This window comes from Stegastes partitus, unplaced genomic scaffold (assembly GCF_000690725.1).
Source record: "Stegastes partitus isolate 25-593 unplaced genomic scaffold, Stegastes_partitus-1.0.2 Scaffold572, whole genome shotgun sequence".
Classification (NCBI taxonomy): Eukaryota; Metazoa; Chordata; class Actinopteri; family Pomacentridae; genus Stegastes; species Stegastes partitus.
In genome coordinates this window covers 323,703-346,268 of record NW_007578303.1, presented here as the reverse complement: position 1 = coordinate 346,268, position 22,566 = coordinate 323,703, and the positions used below count along the sequence as shown (strand labels likewise).

General features: G+C 41.0%; 1 protein-coding gene across 5 annotated transcripts; it reads left to right on the top strand.

The window, feature by feature from the left end:
• Positions 1-612: 612 nt before the first annotated feature.
• Positions 613-22,097, top strand: LOC103362400 (E3 ubiquitin-protein ligase RBBP6). Of its 5 annotated transcripts, none has more exons than XM_008288744.1 (19): positions 613-1,118; positions 2,234-2,339; positions 6,384-6,432; positions 10,332-10,376; positions 10,466-10,554; positions 10,697-10,793; positions 11,005-11,144; positions 12,358-12,530; positions 12,836-12,939; positions 13,097-13,267; positions 13,576-13,727; positions 14,684-14,786; positions 14,874-14,934; positions 15,081-15,123; positions 15,483-15,767; positions 16,073-16,216; positions 17,346-19,358; positions 20,009-20,120; positions 20,322-22,097. In XM_008288744.1, exons 1-19 carry the CDS (start codon positions 953-955, stop codon positions 21,459-21,461), a joined length of 5,193 nt encoding a protein of 1,730 aa, XP_008286966.1. In that variant the 5' UTR covers positions 613-952; the 3' UTR covers positions 21,462-22,097. The 5 variants fall into 5 exon arrangements, with proteins under 5 accessions (XP_008286966.1, XP_008286965.1, XP_008286964.1 ...); XM_008288743.1 differs by having other exon boundaries at positions 11,002-11,144; XM_008288742.1 differs by having other exon boundaries at positions 6,384-6,492.
• Positions 22,098-22,566: the final 469 nt, after the last annotated feature.

The window sequence follows — 22,566 nt, the reverse complement described above, 5'->3', positions numbered from 1 at the left end:
AGGCATTGAATGTTTTGTGTATAAAACATGAATGTGTGGTTGTGAAGTATTGAACACAGTGAAAAATAACTAAATAAAATTATAAAATTGTGCAAAATGCTGCAAAAACTCAATGTAAAAGAAACTTGTTTGATGATAAGGAGAGATTTGCAAATGTCAGGTGGATTGCTTTGAATAGTTTTTAAAATAAATCAACAAAATAAAAGTTTAGTTACAGTGGAAAAACAAATAGAAGGTATGCACTGCTGGGATTTTCAAAAGCTAATATACAAAATACTTACTGGTAAATTCTTTCCTTTAAAAATAAGAGTTTCTTGGGGGGGGAAAGCAACACAATAAATAAAAATCACATGTTTAGTCCTGGTCACAAGTTTTTTTGTGTTTTTTTAAAACATTATTTTAATGTTTATTGGGATTTTAAAGCACTTTTTGTGGACTTTCTGAGGTATTTGGTTTTTTTTTTTTTTTTTAGAGCTGCGATCATTTTTTTTATAGCTGTGAATTTCCCACCGGAGCTTTTGTCGTGGAAACCTGGGTGACCAGCAGCCGGGGAGGAGCTGCGGTGTGCGGGGGGGAGGGAGAGGTCCGTGAACGCAGCAGCGCTCCGCTCTGCTGACGAGCCGTTGCTTGTGGAAACAGCTGGTGGTTTCTGTCAGCCAACACTCGGGAATGAAGCGACACCAGCACCAATAAAACAAAAAAAAAAGTTGCAGTTAGACCCGAAACTGAGTGAACGCGCTTTGATGCGAGTCTCCGCTGCTGTTCCGGGAGATGACACCCGCCGGCCGACACTTTACCGGCCACTTCGTGAAGCACGGAGCCCGTTAACGAGAGACGCCGGCTGCTGCTGTTGCTGCTGCTAACGCGCGGCTATAGCTAACTTTGCGCACTGGGATTCGGGCTTTTCCACTGGGGGAAGGAAGCTGTCAGCTGGGAGAGACTCGGTGTCAACATGCCTCATATTCATTATAAATTCTCCTCCAAGCTGAGCTACGACACGGTGGTGTTTGACGGGCCGCACATCACGCTGGACGAGCTCAAGAGGCGGATCATGGGCAGGGAGAAGCTGCGAGCCGCCGACTGCGACCTGCAGATCACCAACGCGCAGAACAAAGAAGGTAATTTGTGATAAGTTTGTGCGGACAGGTGAGCTGCAGATTGGAGCAAGAAGACGAGGAAGAGAAACACGTGGTGCTGCTTTGACAGCTGGCTGAGGTTGCGTCACCTCCAGAAGAGAGAGAAAAAAAAAAAAGTCAGTCCAGGACAAAAGGTGGAGCTGATGAATGAGGCCACATTCCTGCCTCGTGCCCCTTAATTAAACAGCCTGCTGGTGGTCGTGGTGCTTTGGCCCTGTCAGTGCAAGTGCATGTCTGAGGAGAGCCTAAAAATAGCAGAGCCTGGCCATGACCATAAGGTTAAAGAGCAGCAGCAGCACATGCAGGAAGAGCAGCATCTACGAGACTAGATGTTACCATACAGACAGCAGCATGAACCAAACCTGGAGTACATCACTTTAAATCAACATCCTGCACACGGGCTTTGAAATCAGAAAGCACAACCACATGATTCACAGAAGCAGTGCAACCGGAAGTAACAGAAGAAGAAAAAACAACTAATCTAAGTGTATTGCAGGAGTGGTTTTCTAGACAGCAGAGTAAGGAAACCAAAAGGTGCCAATAATTTACTTATTTTTGCTTTGATTTAGAGTTTAAAAGGTTGGTGATTCAGAGAAAGCAGAATGTTTTCAAGGGTGCATTCATGAATGTGTTTTACAAAAACATTTTCAAAGTCAGGAAGCAGATTGTGTCGCACTTTTACTTCACACTTATAGAAATAAACTGAAGAGTAATATAGGTTTAGTTTAAAATCTACCTCATTATGACTTTTTTTTTCAAATTTTTTGTTTTTTATTTTCTTTTTTTTAATGATTTCTTCTTATTGCACAGCCTGAAGATCAGTCACTTTGCATTTCACTGCAGATACTGCACGAGCATGGGACAAATACAAACCTTGAATATTTTTACAAGTGTCTAATATGCTTCTTTACTTCGAAAATCATTGTTTCCTAATTAGCAGGCGTACAGTTTAAGTTAATTTTTAAACGTCTTATCTGCATTTTTGCAGCTAGTAATGCTCAACCTGGGAGGTCATGATCCTAAACATTTATGTGATAAATGACATGAGCTAATCCCCAGACTTTAAAGCCTCATTTTCTTCCATCTCTTCCTCTCAGAGTTCACCGAGGACAGCGGTCTGATCCCCAAAGGCTCGTCGGTCATCGTGCGGAGAATCCCCATCAGCAGAGTCAAGCCCAACTCGAGCAGCAAGACCCACAATATGTACGTGTTTACTTTATGGGGGAATTTGGCCACTGATCTCCTGCACTGATATTAGTATTGATATCTCTGCTGCAGCAAAACGACTACCTGGCAACTACAAATCTACACTGAGCTGTGCAAAGTCAAAGTTAGATAACTCTGTTGTTCAGTCACTAAAGAATGGTGCAGGTTGATGGATAACGTGGTGTTTGCAGGGCGGATATTTATTTTTAGTAACAAGAGTGGAAGAGAAAACAGTATTATGAACTTCATTGTGGAGAATCAGTAGCAGAATCCTTTAGTTGGTGGTTGAAAGATGATTAAACAAGGTTTTTTGCGTAGCATTTCCCATCGTAAAACGCTCCCAGAAAAGAGTGGAACGGTAACGACACGGTGGCATGCTTGGGGATTACCCAGATATTAGTCGGGCTTACACAGTAGAGCCAGCAGTGTTGTGGGTTTTATGCTTGGAAAGCAGGACCTCGCTGGAACAGACCGGCGGTCATGTGATTAGCCCCGTCAGCAGCATGCAGGCCGGTGCAGAAGAATGAGGCCTGCGGAGCGGTGTGACGCCGGCCACAAGATTAAAGGCAGGAAACAAGCTCTCTACCTGCACAGGCTGGCTGGTTTAGCTTCAAAGTGCCTCTAAGGAAGCCTTGAATTTGAAAAGCAGTCACATCGGATATTAAACTGAAAATCATAAAAATCATTGTAAGTGCATTTTATTAAGGCTGTTAAAATTAGCTACGGGTGATTGTAGGTGGTATTTATGGGTCTGCTCACTGTTTAGTTTATTGGGCAGTAAAGTTAATTGTACAGTTAATTAGGCTCCATATAGAGGTTGTGATGCTGCAGTGGATTAAACGTCAACACTAAGAATGATAAAAAGAAAAGAAATCACAACCATGTATTTATTATAGTTGTTTTCACTCACTATCAAAAAATAAAATGAATATCATGCTGGAATCTAAAAGACACAGTTTCAGTTCAGGGAGCTGCTTTAAAAAACTAAATTGTCAGGAGGTTAGTGTGTGGCTAATTTAAAAAGAACAAAAATAAAACATAATCAATGGAGCTCTGATGATGTAATTCACCATGGCAACAGGTGAAGAGCAGATCCTTTGCTTTCATCCAGCGGAGCGAGAAATAATTGTGGCAATGGTCGCACATTTAGCTTTACGCCGCTCGGCCACAACATTAAAACCATCTGCCTTGACTCCTCTGACCTCCGAAGGTGTTCTGTGGTATCAGATCCTTTAAGTCGTGGAAGTTATGAAGTTGGCTCTCGGCAGATTGGACCGTTTTTTGTTTTTTTTTTCCAGAGATGCTCACTCAGATTGAGATCTGGGGATATTAGAGGTCAAGTGAACACCTTGAACTGGTATGTTCCTGAACAATTTACCCTGCTGAAAGACGATCAGGGAATACCGTTGCTATGAAGACAACGGTTTTAGGTGGGTGGTTCATGCCAAAGAAACATCCACGTGAACGCCAGGAGCCAAGCAGAATGTTACCAACAGCATCACACTGCCTCCGCTTTCCAGAGTGCATCTTGCTGCCATCTCTTCCTCTGATAAATGATGCCAGAGAAAATGCAATTTCTCAGACCAGGCCACTTGCTTCGATTACTCCACGGTCCTGCTTTTTGGTGATGGACAGGCGTCGGTGTGGACACTCTGACTTCCTGCAGCCTCATGAGCAGCAAGCTGACACGCACGTATTTATAGTAACTAAGAACAAGGTTTTCAGCAGTTTGTATTTTGTGTCTTCTGTTGCCAGTTCAGCTTTTGTCCGTCCATGGACCACTTTTTTATAAATATTATCCACCACAAACCGGTTACACATCACCAGACCTGCTGTTCTGGAGAAACTCTGACCCCAGTCATCTTGCCAAAGTTGCACAGATTCTTACGCTTCCCATTTTTACAACACACTGTTTACATGTTGCCTAACTTATCCCATTTGCCGCTGAAGCCAGACAATCAATGTTCATATGTGGCTATAAAAACATAGCAGCGTCAGTGAAAGAGCCCGAGTTGAGAAAAGAGTCAATAAGTCACACAGTTATTCAGAGTAGTTCATTTATTATTGAGCAAACTTGGAGTTCCTTACAGTGTGATGAAGCGCTGGAATCCTCCGTTAAATTTTCTGCTGAAGACAGAGCGCTGGAAGATAAAAGTCGAATATAAAAGGCACATGTAGCCTCACAATCTGACCTGTAATGATGATTTCAATGATTTGCAGTTGGAGTAAATGCCCAGGTTAAAACTGAGTGTTCGCTCTCAGACTGGTATCATTTTTAACAACAGTTAGCATTTAATGTTTGCATATTTCAAGACAGCAGCTGAAATGAAACAAGACTTTACATCCCATACTTAAACTATTTTTATTCTTGCTGGCCAGACTGTTTTTTCCTGTCTGTCTGTACTTTACACGTCTAATGAAGACCTAAAAATCATCTTTAAACTTCTTTTTAAATCGTTTCAATTTCACTTCTGTAATTTACATCATATCCAATAAGAAATAAGGCTGCGCGAGTATGGACAAAATGATAATTGTGAGTCTTTTTCATCAATATTAAGATTTATTGATTTTAGGGTCTGCATGTTCTCCCCGTGCAGCGTGGGTTCTCTTCGGGTTCTCCGGCTTCCTCCCACACAGTCCAAAAACATGTTGAGGTTAATTGGTGATTGTAAATTGTCCGTAGGTGTGAATGTGAGTGTGCTTGGTTGTCTGTCTCTAAGTGTGGCCCTGTGATAGACTGGTGACCTGTCCAGGGTGTCCCCTGCCTTCGCCCTAAGTCGGCTGGGATAGACTCCAGCCCCCCCGCGACCCTAATGAGGATTAAGTGGTGTATAGATAATGGATGGATGGATGGATTTTAGGGTCAAAATACTTTTATTGCACTTTCACATTTGAAGGAATTGAGCTGTTGTGATGTTGTGCTACATTCCTACTAATGTAAAACTCGTAATGTTGGACAGATATTGTTTGGGGAACTGACGTTCTACCAGGACTTAGATTCTTCTTCCAAAGTGAACTTCTGCAAAACAGTGGCACTCCGGTGTCAACAGCGCAAATGAGGAAATGAAACGACATGTCAGACGGCTTTTTGGCAAAGAAAGGGAGACAGAAGCTCTGTCAAACAAACAGGTTCAGTTTACAGTTACAGAGTAAAGAGTTCAGTTCAGTTCATTGTCATTCAAACACAAAATTCATTCCCAGGTCCAGCAGCATACAGAATACACAACATTCAGCTAAGATAGACCTATGATAAATAATTAAATAATGGAAAAGTCTCTAATAAATAGAACACATAGTTTAAAAACGGTAAGCAACAAGCAGCTTGGTAATAAATTAATGTTGCATCAAAACCCGCATGCAGTCGCAGCAGTTCAGAGGACAGATTTTTAAAAAGTTTCCCTCAACTCAGGGTTAAAAACTTAAGTTCACTGGCAGCTAAACAAAGCAACATTTACTTTGCGGGAACATGAGCTAATCTGTACTTTAGTTCATTCTCGTTTCTTTTGATAGTTTGAAGTGCGTTTGAGTGTGAAATATTCTCCTAAAAGCAATGTGACACCATGTGACACGGACACGGGTTGCTTGTAATTGTCCTTTTCACACTGGACGTGAAGAAATACCGTCCTGGCCTGATTCCAGTCGAATGAAAGGAGACAGAAAGTGCAGTTCTTGTTCTGTTTATTTTAAGGCCAATGTCAAACTTTGGTGGAATCAAGCAGATGTCATCCAAAGTGGTAGAAAATTCACTTTGTGTGGCGCCGTCTCTCTGCTGCAGCTCAGGAAGTCAAAGACAAACAGGGAAATTATAATGAAAATATTCACTTTAACACTGAATGCTGATGCCTCTTATGAGCTTTGGCTGAACTTTAGACTTAATTTCTGTGTGATTTTGTCAGAGTTGTAGTAACAGGAGGGATTATTAGAGCAAGTAAAAGCTGTTTTAGTGTCGGGAAAAAGAGGGCACCTGACTATTAGTTTATGACAGACATGAAAAAAATGTGAATTTAACCTAAAAAGTCGTTTTTTTTCCCTGTGTTTCAGCGAGCAGTCCGACGTCCATCTCCACCACGCCTTCGGAGCCAGCAGAGCAGTACGTAGCCAACCCAAACCCCATAGCGCGCCGCCCACAGCTCCACACAACATTTTTAAGGTTGTGCTTCGAAAATTTCTTGAATGTGCTTCATGTTGCATCTCTCAGCAAAGAAATAAAAACCCAGAATACACGTAAAACGCATCTCCCTGTTGTCCAGCGTAAATTACCGACATATTATTGATTTGCACTTGATTCACAGCCTCCATTTCTCCTATTTGAGTTCCTGTTTAGGAGAAGAAGTTGTTTACTCTTCAGTGTGTGATTTACAGGCATCTTCTGCTCTGAGATAAATCCGATTTTGCAACAAATGGTTGGAAAAAATAGTATTGCACCTTCTACAGGAAAGATAAGTCAGGTTAACGATTAAACCAGTGTTACATGGTGATCCAAAAGGGGGGTGGGGGGGAACCCTACATTTGTGTTCTTTCAAATAAAGGTCCTCAGCTGTTTGTTTAACAAGCTGCTGTGTCACCAGTCAGCGTTCATTGTTGACGTTCATTCAGCTCAGGTCTGTGGGAGGCGAGAGCTGCTCGGGCGGGTCAAACATTATCAAGCAGGCCAGCCATTCACAGCTGATAAACCCAACTGTTGTTTTTACGATACCGGCTCTGCTGACGGTCGTTACGCAGCGGCGTGTCGTCGGCAAGCTGCTTTTATTATTGTTTGAATTCAGTTAAGCGCTTTACGGCCGCTGGATGAGGGTTTTATATGGTTTTATTGTGTGAGGCGGTTATGAAATTACATCACAGGCTGCTTTTATTGGCGTCGTCAGAACAATTACTGACAGAGTGAGACATGCAGGCAGTGAAGACATTTGTATTCTTACCCTGACTGCCTGTTTAATGTGAGGTCACTCTGCCTCAATTCAACAGATATTTAGAACTATTTCTACTCTGATTAACTTTAGGCTGTTGTATCGTAAACTGTGGATATTCAAAGTGGCATGTGTGAAATGTTACACTGATATATCAGATGTTTAGAGAGATAATTAAAATTTAAATTTGAGGCTTTTTTAGTGACAATATCTCAGCAGCTATTATAAATAAAAGCCTGAATTTTTTTCACTGTTATTCCTCACATGCCATCAGTCTGGATTCTACAATATTAGACAAGTAGATATAATATTCTTTTATTATGGGAGAGTTAATATATGAAAAAAAATGCAAGTCCATGAAGAAAAGTCCCACTTTGAGCACATCAACAAAAAAAATGATGATGCAAAAGTCAGCTAGTGATATTTTCTGAGCCACACGTAGCTGCATGTCACATAACGGATGCTTTTCATTTTGAAATACGTGGTCATAAAAATGAAAATCAACTTCTTTTTTCTTATTAAGTTGTACCACGAAAACAAAAATATTGGTAAATATCCTAATATAAGTAGAAATATAAGAGTTCTGGAGATTCAGAAAGGTTCTTAAAATATCTAAATTAAAAGCATGATGATAAATGAGAAATGACAGGCTTTTATCTTTATTAGTTTCTGAGATATTGTTACTCAAACATTGCATCAACATGTGATTTTGTTTTTGTTTTTATTATTATCATTGTCTCAGAAATTACTTAATATATTGATCTAAAAATATTATTTTTATCAGGATGTACAGTGCCAATGACTAGCCTTGAATATTATGACATAAAGACTTGGCTTCCTTTAGTTGTAATGGTTTAATGCAGGGGTGTCGAACTGCGGTCCTCGAGGGCCGCAATCCAGCATGTTTTAGATGTTTCCTTCTTCCAACACACCTGATTCAAATGATCAGCTCATCATCAAGCTCTGCAGAAGTCTGATAACGATCCTGATCATGTGAATCAGGTGTGTTGGAAGAAGGACACATCTAAAACATGCAGGATTGCGGCCCTCGAGGACCGGATGTCGACACCCCTGGTTTAATGGTTGATGCTTTTAAATTGTTTTGGTAGTTTAGTTTGTCTGATGTTGTGCATCACTTATGTTGGGTTTAAATGTGCTTTATGAACAGATTGCCATCAGCTTAGCTCTTCAAATCCAGTCAAGAAATTCATGGATTTAGATTCCTGAAATTTAAAACAAACAAACAAACAAAAAAAAACTACACCTGATGTCACCACAACTTCAACAAAAAAAGACATCCAAGCATAAGAACTCTCTTTATTCACGCTGGACCTGCAGCATTGTCCTTTTAACCCGAGAACAAAAGAAACAAGTGCTCTTTTAAACCCACTCGTCAGGAACCAAGTGGAGCTCTGTTGTTATGTCCTGAATTCTTGTCATGCAGTTTTGTTGGTGTTACAGTAAACTAAAAGCTTTTCCTCGGTGCACTCTGAATTTGTTTGCACTCACCTGACCCGATGTTCTGTCTGGGTTCTCAGTAGGAGGAGGTCTGCCACTCGACTTAGTGCTTTAAGCCTGCTGGATTAACTTCTACCCATAAAGTCATTTGTATTGATTATGTGTTTGACTTCAGTGGAGACATGGTCACCTGAGGTAACACATCTTGGAGTTAGTCGTTTTTGTCATGATTTTATATTTCTGATCAATGGTTCAAACCTTAGGTTCTGATTTTTCTGTGGCAACCTCAGCTGGAATCACTTTGGCCACCTGACAAGCTTATAGTTCTTCTGCAGTCATTGAATGGTACATTTTCAGAAAGGTAAAAATTCAGAAGAGACATACTTAAAAATCAACCACTACATCCTACTTTTAACACGCATATTGAAAGTGTTTCTTCTGCATTAAAGACACTGGATTTTAAATTGGTTTAAACGGAAGGTTGTAATCAGAGAAAGCAATCAGTGAAGATCCCAATCATCTGTGTACTGTATTTTCTGTTTGTTTGTTTTTTTCAATGTTATTACTTAATTACATTCATTTTTAAATATTAAATAGTATACTTTTCCCATACTGGCTGCACCTTGAGACTTTTAGGTACACTGCACAGTGTTTTCTCGAGCTAAAAGTGATATTAGCCTGTTAATATGTGAATATTTAGTCGTTACTAACAAGTGCAAATGAGACTGATAGCTATGTAGTTTTGCAGGTTAACCAGAAACCAAATATTTGGGTGAATTAAAATCTAAATTTGAATACATTGCCAGGTGCTGCAGCTCATCCTATAGATGAACGTTTATGACAATCGATCTTGAGATAATGTGGTTAAAACTCCAAATGTCACTCTTCATGGTGGTAAAGTTGGTGAGATTTATCCTCTGAGAACCATAAATGTTTCTACAATACCCATCCAGTTGCTGTTATAAATGATGTTTTAGCAGCAATCAAATTTGTGAGCACACCATCTCACAGAACATGGTAATTGACTGAATCACGATGCTGTCACGGCTCAAAACAGTCTCCAGTTGATTTTACTTCTATTGGTTCACTCATATATTCCAGCTCAGTAGAGGAACAAACTTTTAAACTTTAAACAGATAAAGAACTGAGGTCATGTTAAACACTGACATAAGCTAACGAAAGCAAGTACGTTTAACCCAACAAAACTAAATAAAATGAAATATCCCAGGTTGCGTTGTATTGTCAGCTTCTCTCTTCATTTTCAATGTCGACAGCTTCGAGGGATGTAAAGTGAAGTTGGCTCAAGGTGCATCGTGTTATTAGAAGATGCTGCACACATTTTAGCAACTGAAAAAAGTGTGAAATTTAAAAGACAGCAGATGCTTTACTGTTCCACAGGAAACAATCTTTAAAGCATTTAGCTAAGTAGGATTATTAATCTTGATTTAGAGTGTATCTTCGAGCATTTTTAATTCTTTTTTTTTTTTTTTTCCTGTGACCTTCATTGGGTTTGAAGTGTGCATTTTAAACATGTATGGATTATAAATCTTTTCCCAAGATGGCTCATAACCTGGAGGTTTCACTGTTTCATTCCTGAAACTGATTTTGTGTTAAACTCTAACAGATGGACGACCAAAGCTCTACCGGCGCCTTGTCATTCTTCTCTAAGGTTTGCTCTCTTTTCTATTTTTTATTGTCTATTAATTTTGTTGATGTGCATCTGCTCATATTAAATCTTTGTGTGTGTGATGCCCGTAGATGCAGATGGCTAACCTGGTCGATGCAGATGTGTCAGAGGAGGAAAAGATCAAATTTATGATGTACCAGTCTGCCCACGACTCCTTGAGGTGAGTCATGCATTTAATGCTTTCTGCCTTCATACCTAATTCTGGCTCTTTATTACCTGCTTTTGCCCTTTTTTTAAAAAAACTCTGTATGTCAGTGTGCTGATGTCTCTCCTATCCATTGTCCTTATTTCTATTTCTCTAGTTTAAACAAGAAGCTCGGCACTGCCCTTCCTGTGAACTACACCTGTTATCGCTGTGGAAATACCGGACACCACATCAGGAACTGTCCCACCAGCGGGGTAGGTGCACATCGCGTCATATCTCTGAAATGAGGCAGCTACTTGCGCAACTGCTGCTCTGCAAAGAAACGGGTTCGATTTGTGTGTGTTTAGATTGTTTTTTCTAGTTATTTGTGTCCCGATGCTGTTTGCATTTGCAGGCGAGTGTTCATTGCCCTTTATTTTGTTTGTGCCTTACAGTAAATGTAAACGTGTTTGTTTTTGACAGCAGGACAAAAACTTTGAGGCTCCTCTAAAGATAAAGAAGAGCACAGGAATCCCTCGTTCCTTCATGGTTGAGGTAGATGATCCCACTATGAAAGGAGCCATGCTGACCAACACCGGACGCTTAGCGATTCCTGCCATAGACGCGTGAGTGTGAATCAAAGTGCCAGAGTGTGTGGATGTTGTTTCCTGTCTTTATACTATCATAATCTAAACAGGAAGTAGTCAATTTGTCATAAGTACAAAAAGTCTGAATATTATTGATTTTTCTCGTCTATCTTTTAGCAGCAGGTGAATGAACAGATCTCCCAAAGTGGCAACGCGTTCCTTCGTAGATTCTGTCTGGGGAAAATGTGCAACTTAAACTGGCGTAATGGAATAAAGAAGCTATTCATCATTATGCCCACATCTTATTTAAATTAGTCTAGACTGTAGGTCTAAAACTGCCAATTCAGCCAAGTATTCACACAGCATTTTCCTCCCCTTCTTCTACCTGCATGGTTATAGTTATAAAACCCCCTTTACTATGGGCAACAATAACAACCTGTAACCGACATGCTAAAAATGGCAAATCAAGATTTGAATCTTTGCAGTAAGGCAGGACTACTTGGGTCTTTCAGTTTAACATGTGGTTGTTCCTCTAAAACAAGTTCTCCCAACACTATTTTGCAGGGACACCATTGCTGCATCCTGGACTTAGAACTCAGCTGATTGGTTTAAGGAACCACAATGTTTTTTTTTCCCATGTTGCAGAAAAATAATTGGTACAGACCATTCTGGTGTGGCAGTGCAAGAGTACACTTAAGTAAACACATATATTAGAAATTGCCACATTCCAAGATCTAAATACTACAACAGACACTTAACTCTTGTGGTAACTTGAAGTAATAACAAAAAATACATAATGTTATTAATCTGAGTCATTAATTTAACCAATATTATCAGGATAAGGTATAAAGCTAAACCACAAAATAATTACTGTAAATAGGGTCAGTTTATTATATGAGAGACAAACAGTCGCATTTAGCAGGATATCTTCTCTAAGTCTCTTTTGTCAAAGGCATCTCTAGTCACTCCCCTGAGCTTAAGATAAGATAGAGATAGAAAAAGGGTCTTTAATGATCTGTCACAGGGGAATGTACATGTTACAGCAGCTAGATGCAGATGATGCAGGACAAGAATTGCAAAAGTATATTAAGGCTGAAAAATGAAGGTATAATAAAGAAAATGTACAAGGCATAGATATGTATAGATATAACATGATGAGCATACTTGTGCATATATACACTTATGATGAGATTACATATGGATATGCACCCTTGAATATTGGTAAATAATATATGCTGTTGTCTGTCTGCAGCGAGGCGTACGCTAATGGAAAGAAGGAGAAGCCACCATTTATTCAACAGGAGCAACCGAAGATTGAGGAAGAGGCCGATCCAATACCCGAAGAGCTGCTTTGTTTGATCTGCCATGACCTGCTGAGTGATGCCGTGGTCATACCTTGCTGCGGAAACAGCTACTGTGATGACTGTGAGCGTCTGCTACACACAAACACACACCTCAAGACAAACTGTATTTACGGCATAACAAATAAAGTCCCTCTGATCAGGAACCACTGTGTCTGTGTCTGTGGAACTTGGGAAAATGATACTGCAGGTTCAAAATATGTAGATTTTGCCTGCTAAAGTTGACATGAAATCAAGATTTATGTCATTATCATCAGAAACTTTCTCTGCTGGGGAGCCTGTGTGCCTGTGCTTTAGTGTTGCACTAATAGGTGGTGCTACCATCATTCTTCAGTCGTTACATTTCAACCCTCTTTCCGTCTCACTCAGGTATTCGCACCACTCTGCTGGATTCAGACGACCATGACTGCCCCACATGTGGCCAATCAGATGTCTCTCCTGATACCTTAATAGCCAATAAATTCCTCAGACAGGTGACAATGTGATAGAAAATACACACTATACTGACTTAAATGCTTTTTGAAGTTGTGGGTTTGTTTTGCATCTTGTATGTATGTAACGCTTCTCAACAGAAGCTAATCTTTATTTTTAACTTAGAAATGTATTGTTCATCTGTTTGTCCCGACACAGACTGTCAATAATTTCAAGAGAGAACAAAACAACACCAAAACCTTGAGAAGAAAGTCTGACAGTTCCCAGTCCCAGAATTCAACCCCGACACCAAACCCTGTCCCAACGCCTCCTCCTGTCACCACACAGAGCCAGCCGCAGAAGCCTCCTCCATTACCCGACAGCCAGCGGGTGAACTTTTTAACGATGTGTTGCGTCTTAGGGGCGGAAAAAGTATCAGCCCTGCATCTCACTCAAGAGCAAACAGAATAATTACTGCTTTTTTGTCCAGACCCAGACATGTGAAAGGTCCCATTACTCTTGTGAAAACCATTTAAATAGGTGCTAGAAACTACAGTAAAGTGCACATTTTATACAGCATTCTCCAGTCTGGTGTAGACATTGTTTATTCTCATGAGCTTGCTGAAATGTTTCCCTAAAACTGAAACTTTCTTGCTCTACTATTGTATTCTGATCCCTGCTATATTCTCCTTCTCTAGGACTCTCTGCTGGATCAACCAACGACTGCAAACTCACCACCATTATCTCAGGTGTCTGGGCTTCCCTCTGCAGCAACGAGCCCTGCGTCTGCTCACAGCACACCGAGCAGTTTCCTCCAACCTGTGCAAAGCCACCTCGAGATATCTGACAAGTATGTGAACACAAAAACACGGAAATACTTGTGAAATCGTCCGGAACCATCTCTGATTTACTTGAAAATGTTTTAATAAAATGTATGGATATTTAAAATGCTGTTTGTAAAATTTTAGATTCATCTATTAAGTATTTTCCAAGATTTATTTTTTCCCAGATTTTATTTAGTCTGGCAACCCACTTTCAGTTTTTTCACACCTTAAAAATTTGAGGTTATGTTTTGAATCATGATTCAGAATTTGCAATTCTGGACAAGTAGATCAAATAATATCTGATTTTAAGTGAGTTGAAAAATGAAAAAAAAAAAAAAAGTAGCTGTCATTAAAAGTCTAATTTCTGAGCACAATTTTCTGAACTGCATGTAGTTGCATGTCACAGTAATACAAAACAAACGTACAGAATACTGTCTATACGATCATAAATAAAACAAAGCTGATTGAGCAGTTATCACAAGTTGCATCACAAAAGCAAAAATGACATCAAAGGTGTTTACAAAGTTAGGAAATGGCTTAATTGACAGATTGCTTTTTGGGTGATTTGGTTTTGTGACTGTTCATCCAGTGTGGCTTGTTCATTTCCTCCATTTTATCTCATAGAAAACAACAGCATTCGTGCAATTTACTGATAATCGATCATTTAAAGTCTCTCTTATCCAGATATATTCAATGCATTTGTATTTGTCTGCATTGGCCAGATCATAGATGTACCTACAATCAGTTGTGCTACATACAAATAAGCCTTTGGGTCACTTCTGGACAGTTCAGCTGGCTGTGTACAAACAATGCACAAAACTACCTCAGATCAGTTCAGATCAAGACAAAGTTTTTATTATCTTCATAAGCTTATCTTTAACAGCTCGGTGCAGCTTGTGTGTGATTGTGGGTTTTGAAATCTTATTTTCTCGCTAATCAGTCTTGCTACTGACTGACTGTGACGTATGGACTGTTTACGTAGGGAGGCTGAAGGAAACACACAGGATGACTCAGCAGCTCTTGTCTCATCCGTACTGGTTTCGAACAAGGATCCTGCAGAAGCTCCGTCTGAGCCGACACCACCGGTGAGGACGCACACAACCCACAGGCACGCCAACTCTATGCAGCAAAGTTTCTCTGTATGAAGTCTTGCGGTGTTTGTGTCTGTTTAGGTTAACCACACTGCAGTGGCAGAGCCGCCTCAGACAGTGAATCAGCAGCCCTCCTCTGCAGGTGAGTGACTAAGAAGCTCTGTCTCTTTGTGTCACATTCTATTCCCTACTGTTTACCAAGTGCTCTGACATTTTGTTTGAGCATTGGTTAATTATTATGTAAAGCAGCAGCCAAAGATTTTTTTTTTTTCTTCTCTGGAGCCACAGATGGAGCTGTGAGACAGTCTGGGTTGGCAAACAGCTGGGACAGGTCAGTAAAGTATGATATGATAAGCCTTTATTATAAAACGTGCATTGTGGGGATAGTGCAAACATTTAAGGAATATCAGAATAAAATGAACAAAAAATGTACCATGATCTAGTTCAGATTGTAGAAGTAGTCCTCTGAAATAACAATATTGAACATATCGATAGTGTTGCACAGATTAATTCATGAGTACTGACGGAGAAGTATTAATATTACAGATTCTTGTATATGTTGAAAATCTGATAATTGTGCAAAATGTTTATATTTGGGTTGATGTGAGTGTGTTTATGTGCTGCTATGTACTTCACTCTGTCTACATATGAAGACTAATATCTCTAACTCTTCCTGTGTCCTCTCCCCAGCTCCTCTTCCTCCTCAGGTTACCCTCCCTCCTTATCGTCCTCCTCCTCTTCATATCCAGCTACACCTCCACCTCTATTTCCCTCCCCCCTTTTTCACACTTTCCTACTAGCTCACCAGTCCCATGGCGGTTACCCTCCTGGATACCCACCTACCACGCCCGTCTGGACGCTTCCAACGCCCCAGGGTGCCCCCATCCCTCCCCTCTGCTCCTCCACCTCCGCCTCCTCCATCCCTGCCCTCATCCCCAAGGAGTGGTACAGGTATCAGAGAAAGGAGAAGGAAAGGTGAGCAGACGTGGGGTGTTATGTTTCCCGTTGTTTTCCAAGATATTGTAGAAATGTGATGAAGATATTGAGAAATCTTTATATTGATCATATTTACTTATGGAGTCAGCAAATCTTTTTATCATTTGCATAGTTTGTATCTGTTAAAGCTAATATCAGAAAATATATTTATATCAGACAAGTACCCACATGACTATTAGCATCTTTGTAGTATGCATTTAAGTGTTGCAGGAATACTAAACAGTCAGGATAGTGTATATGATAAACTGAAATATACACATCTCCTTTCTCTCTTTGTCTCTCAGGTCCCCTCACAGAGAATCTAGCTACAGACGCCCCTCTTCTCATTCTAATTCAAAGTCTTCTAAATCCAAATCTTCTCGCTCTTACTCTCGCTCTTCAAGTCGCTCTGGATCACGCTCCCGGTCCAGATCCCAAAGCAAGTCAAGGTATTTTGGGCTGCTTTTGAGACAGATCTTTAGTTTTTGTTGCGATTTTTCATTTTTTTACTACAAAATGACAACAAAAATCTGTTGTCTACTGTACGCCATGATATCCATGTATGTCATTATAAATAGCTTAAGTATTTTAAAACCTTTAAACATAGGTAAAAGTTAAGTAAAGCCTTTGGATGGAGGTAGATCTTGCAGGACAGAGCAAATAAAAAGGCAGTAAATAACTAAGTGACGTATCATTTGATGTATTATTAAAAAAAATAAAAAAACATTTAGCAGCTGGTTAACAAGAAACAATTTGCTTTTTTCTAGTCCTTAGAGACCAGAAGATTTGTAGTCATGAAAATGTTCATCACATGGTTCAAGCAGAAATCCTCTCCTACCTTCCTGACACCTGGTTATTGTTATTTTACATCCTAGGCTGCAGAGTTAACCAGCTGCTGTAGAGAAGAACACATGATAAAGTGTTAAACTGCTCATAATGGAGGAGCAGAAGGCCTGTCCTGCCTTTGTAGTAGTTGAAGATGTAAACCCTAAGTACTTGCACATGCACGTACTTATACATATTATATATTATTTAATATTAATGTGTAAACGGTGTCCTGGAAACTTCTTGTTAGCAGCACACAGACTATCTAGTTAAATATTTATGACATTTTATATGAAACATGAAATGCATTCAAATTCCAGCCTTTTGTGGAGCACGTTCAACCCATCAGTGCAATATGACTTAAGAGAAGAATCTTCTGACTAATCCATAGTGTATATTGTTCAACCTAAAACTAAACAAAATATTACAATGATGAATGCACGCCACGTTTTAGCTGGTTGGAAAAAGGGTGAAAAGGATATCAATCTAACTAACGACTGATGTGGGTATCCTGGTTGTTGTTGCCTGGAAATGTTGAGCTGTTGGGTTCAAATGACATGAAATACTTTGTTTTACATGTCTAGGATTTGCTTCATCTCAGTTTTAGAATTCTGTTTGTGCAAGCCTCCCAAAAAACATTAAACTTTTCTGTCATGGACAAGATGGAAAGAGAAATTAAATTCACTCAAATAGTAATCAATGATGCATTAAATGTATGAGACACATAACTGATTTTTTTTTTTCCCCTTTCAGGCCCCGCTCTCCTTACTCTCGTCACAGAGATCACCGCACCCGCTCTTCTCCCTCTGGCTCTTACAGCTTCGGTTACAAGCGCTCACGCTCTCCCACGCCGTCCTCGTCGTCATCGCCCCGAGTGGGTTACCACTCCAGGTCCAAGTCACCCGCAGATCACTGGAAGAACCGCCATCACGGCAGGAAGTCGGCTTCGAGCAGCTGCAGCTCCAGGAGGCGAGGAGAACGCTCAGGGAGGGAGGCAGGAGGCTTGGGGGAAAGTTCGACCAGAAACCTGTACGGTGAGCATACAAAGCAAACCAGCAGCAGCCAGGACCTGGACAGAGAGAGCTACATGCAGTGGAAGTACAAAGAGTGGTATGAGAAATACTTCAGCAGCTACGTGGGCCAGTTCCCCCAGATGCCTCTTCCCTTCGTCAATCTTCTTCCTCCGCCTCAGCTGGAGGACAGAGAAGGAAGGAGAAATCATTCACACGCTAACTTGGACTCTCGCTACCGACCACAAGGTAGACAGACCGCCGGGACGGATGACCGGTCTCCTTCATCTGAGTCGTCCAGCGACAGCCGCTCTCCTCCGTCTCAGTCTTCAAGTGACAGCCTCTCCACGCCGTCTCAGTCATCCAGCGCCAGCCGTTCCTCTCTGTCCTGTAAAACTAATGATAGCCGCTCTCCTCCCTCTCGGTCCTCCAGCGACGGTCGCTCCACGCCGAGGCAATATCCAGAGATCTGCAGTGAGAAGCACAACCGCTCGACGGTCACACATGCACGGAATAGTGAGGGAGTAAATCCACGAGAACATGAGCATAAGAGGATGAAGAAAGTTGAGGAAGGACGAGGGGAGGACTCGTCATCCCTTGATGCTGCAGACTCTACACATGACAGCAGGAAGGGGAAGAGCTGTGGACCAAATTCCTGCAAGGATGGCACTCCAGTCAAAAACAAAGCAACTGCCAGAGATGCCTTAGAATCCCCTCCCCTGAAGCTGGATAAACCTTTGGATAAAGACTATGAAAGAAAAGCCAAAGAAGAGAGGAATTCAGAGAGAGAGACGGGATCGAGACGAGGCAAAGAGTCAAACTCGAGACAAAAAGAGGGGAGACAGCACAGAGTAAAGCCCAGTAAAGACCCAGACAGAAAAGAAACCTCCAGAGGCAGCACAGCTCCTGACTCCAGATCAGAGAACAGTAGAAAAAGAAAGGTGGAGAACCTGGAGAGAAACGAGGTGGATAGTAGTATTTCTGTTAAGTCTGAAAGCAGCAAATGCCTTAAAACAGAAACTGTAGAGGACCCCGAAACCTGCAAGAGTGAATCTCCACAAGCACTTGATCGAGAAAAACAAAAAATGGAAAAGAAAAAGGAGAAGAAAACATGGCCTCTGACCGAGACAGACATCTGGGAGGGAGGGATGGAGGTGAAACCTCAGAAGAAGATTAGCATCAACATCAACCTCAGCAGGAAAAGGACAGAGGAGAAAACTGATCAACAGGACTTGTCTTATTTAGAGAACATTACAGGGAAATTACAGGAAAAAATAGAGCACACTGCTATTAGAGAGGAGGAGAAGTTAAACGAAGGCAAGATAGAAATGGATGAAAATAAAAAGAAGGAAAACACCAAAGACCAAGAGATGTTGTTTGATGTCAAACCAGAAGAAGGAGACAGAAGAAATATGTGGGACAAAGCTGACTTCAGAGATGACAAGGGAGGCGTGTGGGAGACAATTGCAGGTAAGAAAGGAGAAAAAAAAGACCAAGGAGAGGAGGAGGACTTTGACTTATGGCATTGTGCGCTCAGAGGAGTGGAGGAGAGCATCGTGGGAAAAGAGGAAGAAGCAGAGAGAGCAAGAAATGACAGCAAAGAAGAGGAGATGGCCGTAACCTCCCAAACAGAGAAGACAGAAAGCACATGCAATGAAAACAGAGGTGAAGAAGACGACTCAGCCAGGTCCAACTCACAGAAGAGCAAAAACAAGAGCCGCCATGATGGATTTCATTCTACACTGGCTAATGGCAGGTCAGATTTTCCAACTATCTATTCTACTAACCTACAACTTACAGTGAAGAATATATGCTGCAGTATCAGTCAGCAGTCCCATTAAACAAAAGCAGCAGTTCCTGTCATTGGAGGAGTAAGAATGAGACAGTTTTGCCGGAAAAACTACTCAGACAATTACAGTAATAGATTATTAAAACAGATGCCCATTCATTTTCAATTAGCTAATTATTTGTCTTCAGGTCAGAGTTTTTTTTCCTGCCAAGAGGAAATTTTGGCACCCCCAAAAGAAGTTTTAGCCAGAGGAAATTTTGGCACGCCCCAAAAGAAGTTTTAGCCAGAATGCTAAGAATTTAGAATAAACATGGCAACTTAAGTTTGTAACTAGCTTTGTGAATTGGGGGTGCTGCGTGATAGACATTTTTGTTCATCAAATGGTCAGTAATACAACAAAAACACATAGATTTCTGTCAAGTAAGGTAACAACGACTAAACTGTCATGTGTAGTCAGTCAACAAAGGCCTATTCTGGCTCAGGAGAAACCCTGTAATGTATACAGGAAGTATTTTCCCGTGAAAACTGCACAAATATTGAATTGGAGTATCACACAATTTAAAGACATGCATGGAGTGTGATTTTTAACTCTCGCTTTGCATGTTTGTTAAATACAGCAGCACGTCTGTGGTGGCCAGCTGTGGAGGCGAAGAAACTCAGCAGAGGTGGGCGGGGATGACAATTGTGGACGAATACACCGAGGACCGAGCTGCAGACGTAATCATACAGGTGTGTCTGCTGGACCAGGTCTTTAAACGTGTGGAGGAAGTTGCATCAATAAAACATTTGATTTTCACACATTTACTAATATTTGTGTTTCTTACCGCTTATTCTCTGCTGTAACTGCCCCTCTGGTATCGCTGACACATGCACAAACAAAAACTGCATGCTGTCTGATTGTCTGAGTCACGTCTCATCCCTTTTTCTTAGGTGCCTCGCTCCACATGGGAGAACGAAGGCAAAAGAGAGCAGCATGACGGAGAGGTCAGAGTTCACGCTGTCTCTCCTGTGGCTCTATCTCAACCATCAGTGACCAACAAGGAGACAGGGGGGGATGAACAACAGAGAAAGAGGTCAATGGAGAGAGGCAGGGATGGAGAGATGGTGAGAAGGAGGGACAGGGAGAAGGAGGAAAGCTCCTCTTTGTCCTGGTCAGGCAGGGGTGTGGCTCCCTCTAGTGGCAAAACTAGAACTGACAGCGCCTCCGTTTCAGAGAGGGAGAGAGGAAGGCAGAAGCAGAGCAAGAGCGAAAGATCAAAAGAGCAAACGGGGGTGGAAGACAGGAGGAGAGACAGGGAGAGAGACAGGGAGTGCAGCACCTCTGCCTCAATGCAAAGCAGAAATCTTCCTTCCTCATCAACGTCACAAAACGCAGTAAGAAAAGACAGCCGGCGAGGATGCAGTCAGAGCAGCAGCAGCAGCGGAAAGTTCAGCAGAAACAGTGCAACAAGCAGGGCCGCCGAGCTGCCTGATCAACATGCACAGAAATCACACAGAGATGTGCAACTGGAACTGAAATGTAAGGACCAGTTTGACTACTATGGTAATTACCAAGAGCCATTAGAGAACTACAGACACCAAGACAAACCAGCAGGGACCCACCCATCTCCACCTTCCTCCTCTGCTAGAAAGGAAAGAGACCTGCTTCCCTTTGAATCCTCTGCAGGGCCTCAAAGAAGGTCCCCTGATTGGGGAGTGATGCAGAACAAAAGTAGAAATGACAGTGAGGTAAAGGGAGGAGAGTGGAAGCCAAACAAGGTGGATAAATTAGTAAGACAAGCCAAAGGGGAGAGAGAAAATCAGGAGATGGTGGCTCATGGTGGTCGCTGGGAGGACGAGGCTGATGAACTGGAGGGAGAAGGGAGGCCCAGCAGCCGAAGCAGCAGCAGCAGCAGCAGCAGCAGCTCATCAGCAAGCCAGAACAGCAATGAGGGCAAGAGAAATGAGAGGACGAGGACGGAAAGGAAGCACGAAAAGGAGAGGAGACAGGAGAAAGAAGAAGTGCTATTACAAGAAAAGCAAAGAGGGAACGTTGAAGCAGAGTGGAGGAGAGGAGGACGGCGACACTAAGCTGTACTCAGCTATGTCATGGGAAAAAAAAAAGAAGAAGAAGAAGAAATTTACTTGATGTTTTTCCTTTCTCTGACCAAAAGGTGCCTGGTTTAGTTTTATTTTTTTTTTGACATTCTTTTTTTCCCAGGATGCTTTTTATATCACTTTAAGATGTGTCATATCTAATATACATCAACCAAAATGCTCGTAAAGAAACTGCAAAGGAAAAGCACCTTATACAAAATATGAATGTACATGAAATCAAATGTCAAGTAATTTGCACACGACTCGCTCAGGACTGCCAGCAGCTGTATATCATTATAAGTATACCTGCAATGTTACAGTTTGAATGAAAGAGGTGTTACACTTTGACAAGAAGTGAGTAATTTGATTTGCTTTATACTGGAGCACATAAGAGTGCATACAGAGGATTGTGAAAAAGAAAAAGAAAAAAAAGAAGAAGCTTGTGATTAAAAACAGATACTGTGAATATTTATGATTTCAACCTCTGTGTTGTCTTTTTTTTTCTCTTCTTTTTAATTTTTGTAAATGTTTATTCTAAAAACAACTGCTGGATGGATAAATAATTTACCAGAGGAAAGTTTAGTTTTTCCTGTTTTGAAGGAAATAAAAAGAAATATCTATAAAATGTTATTGTTGTTGTTGTTTTCTGTGAGGATGCCATCTGATGCTACAAGGTAATAAATAACAGTAATAATATATCAAGGTATACACAGTAACTTTATATTTCTACTACTGCTGAGTAAAGTAATGATAATGGAAAAAACAGACAAATTCTAGTGATAAATTTGCTTCTTTTCGTTGATGCAGCTACCAACATGTATGTTAATACTGAATATTCTTTTAAATAATATTCAGAAATTGTAAAATTTATTGATTTTTTTTTAACTGACTTCTCATTTGAGGATTGTGGCCATGCTATCAGCAAAGCTCTAATTAGCAAAAGTTAGTATGCTAAGCTAATATGGACATTCCAACTGCCCATAATAACTTAGCATGCTAAGCTAAGGTGCACACTAACCGCCCAACATGTTACATGCTCTCACTTGTTCCCATTGAAAATTGTGTTCATCTTCTAGAAAATCTAAACTGAGCAACAGAG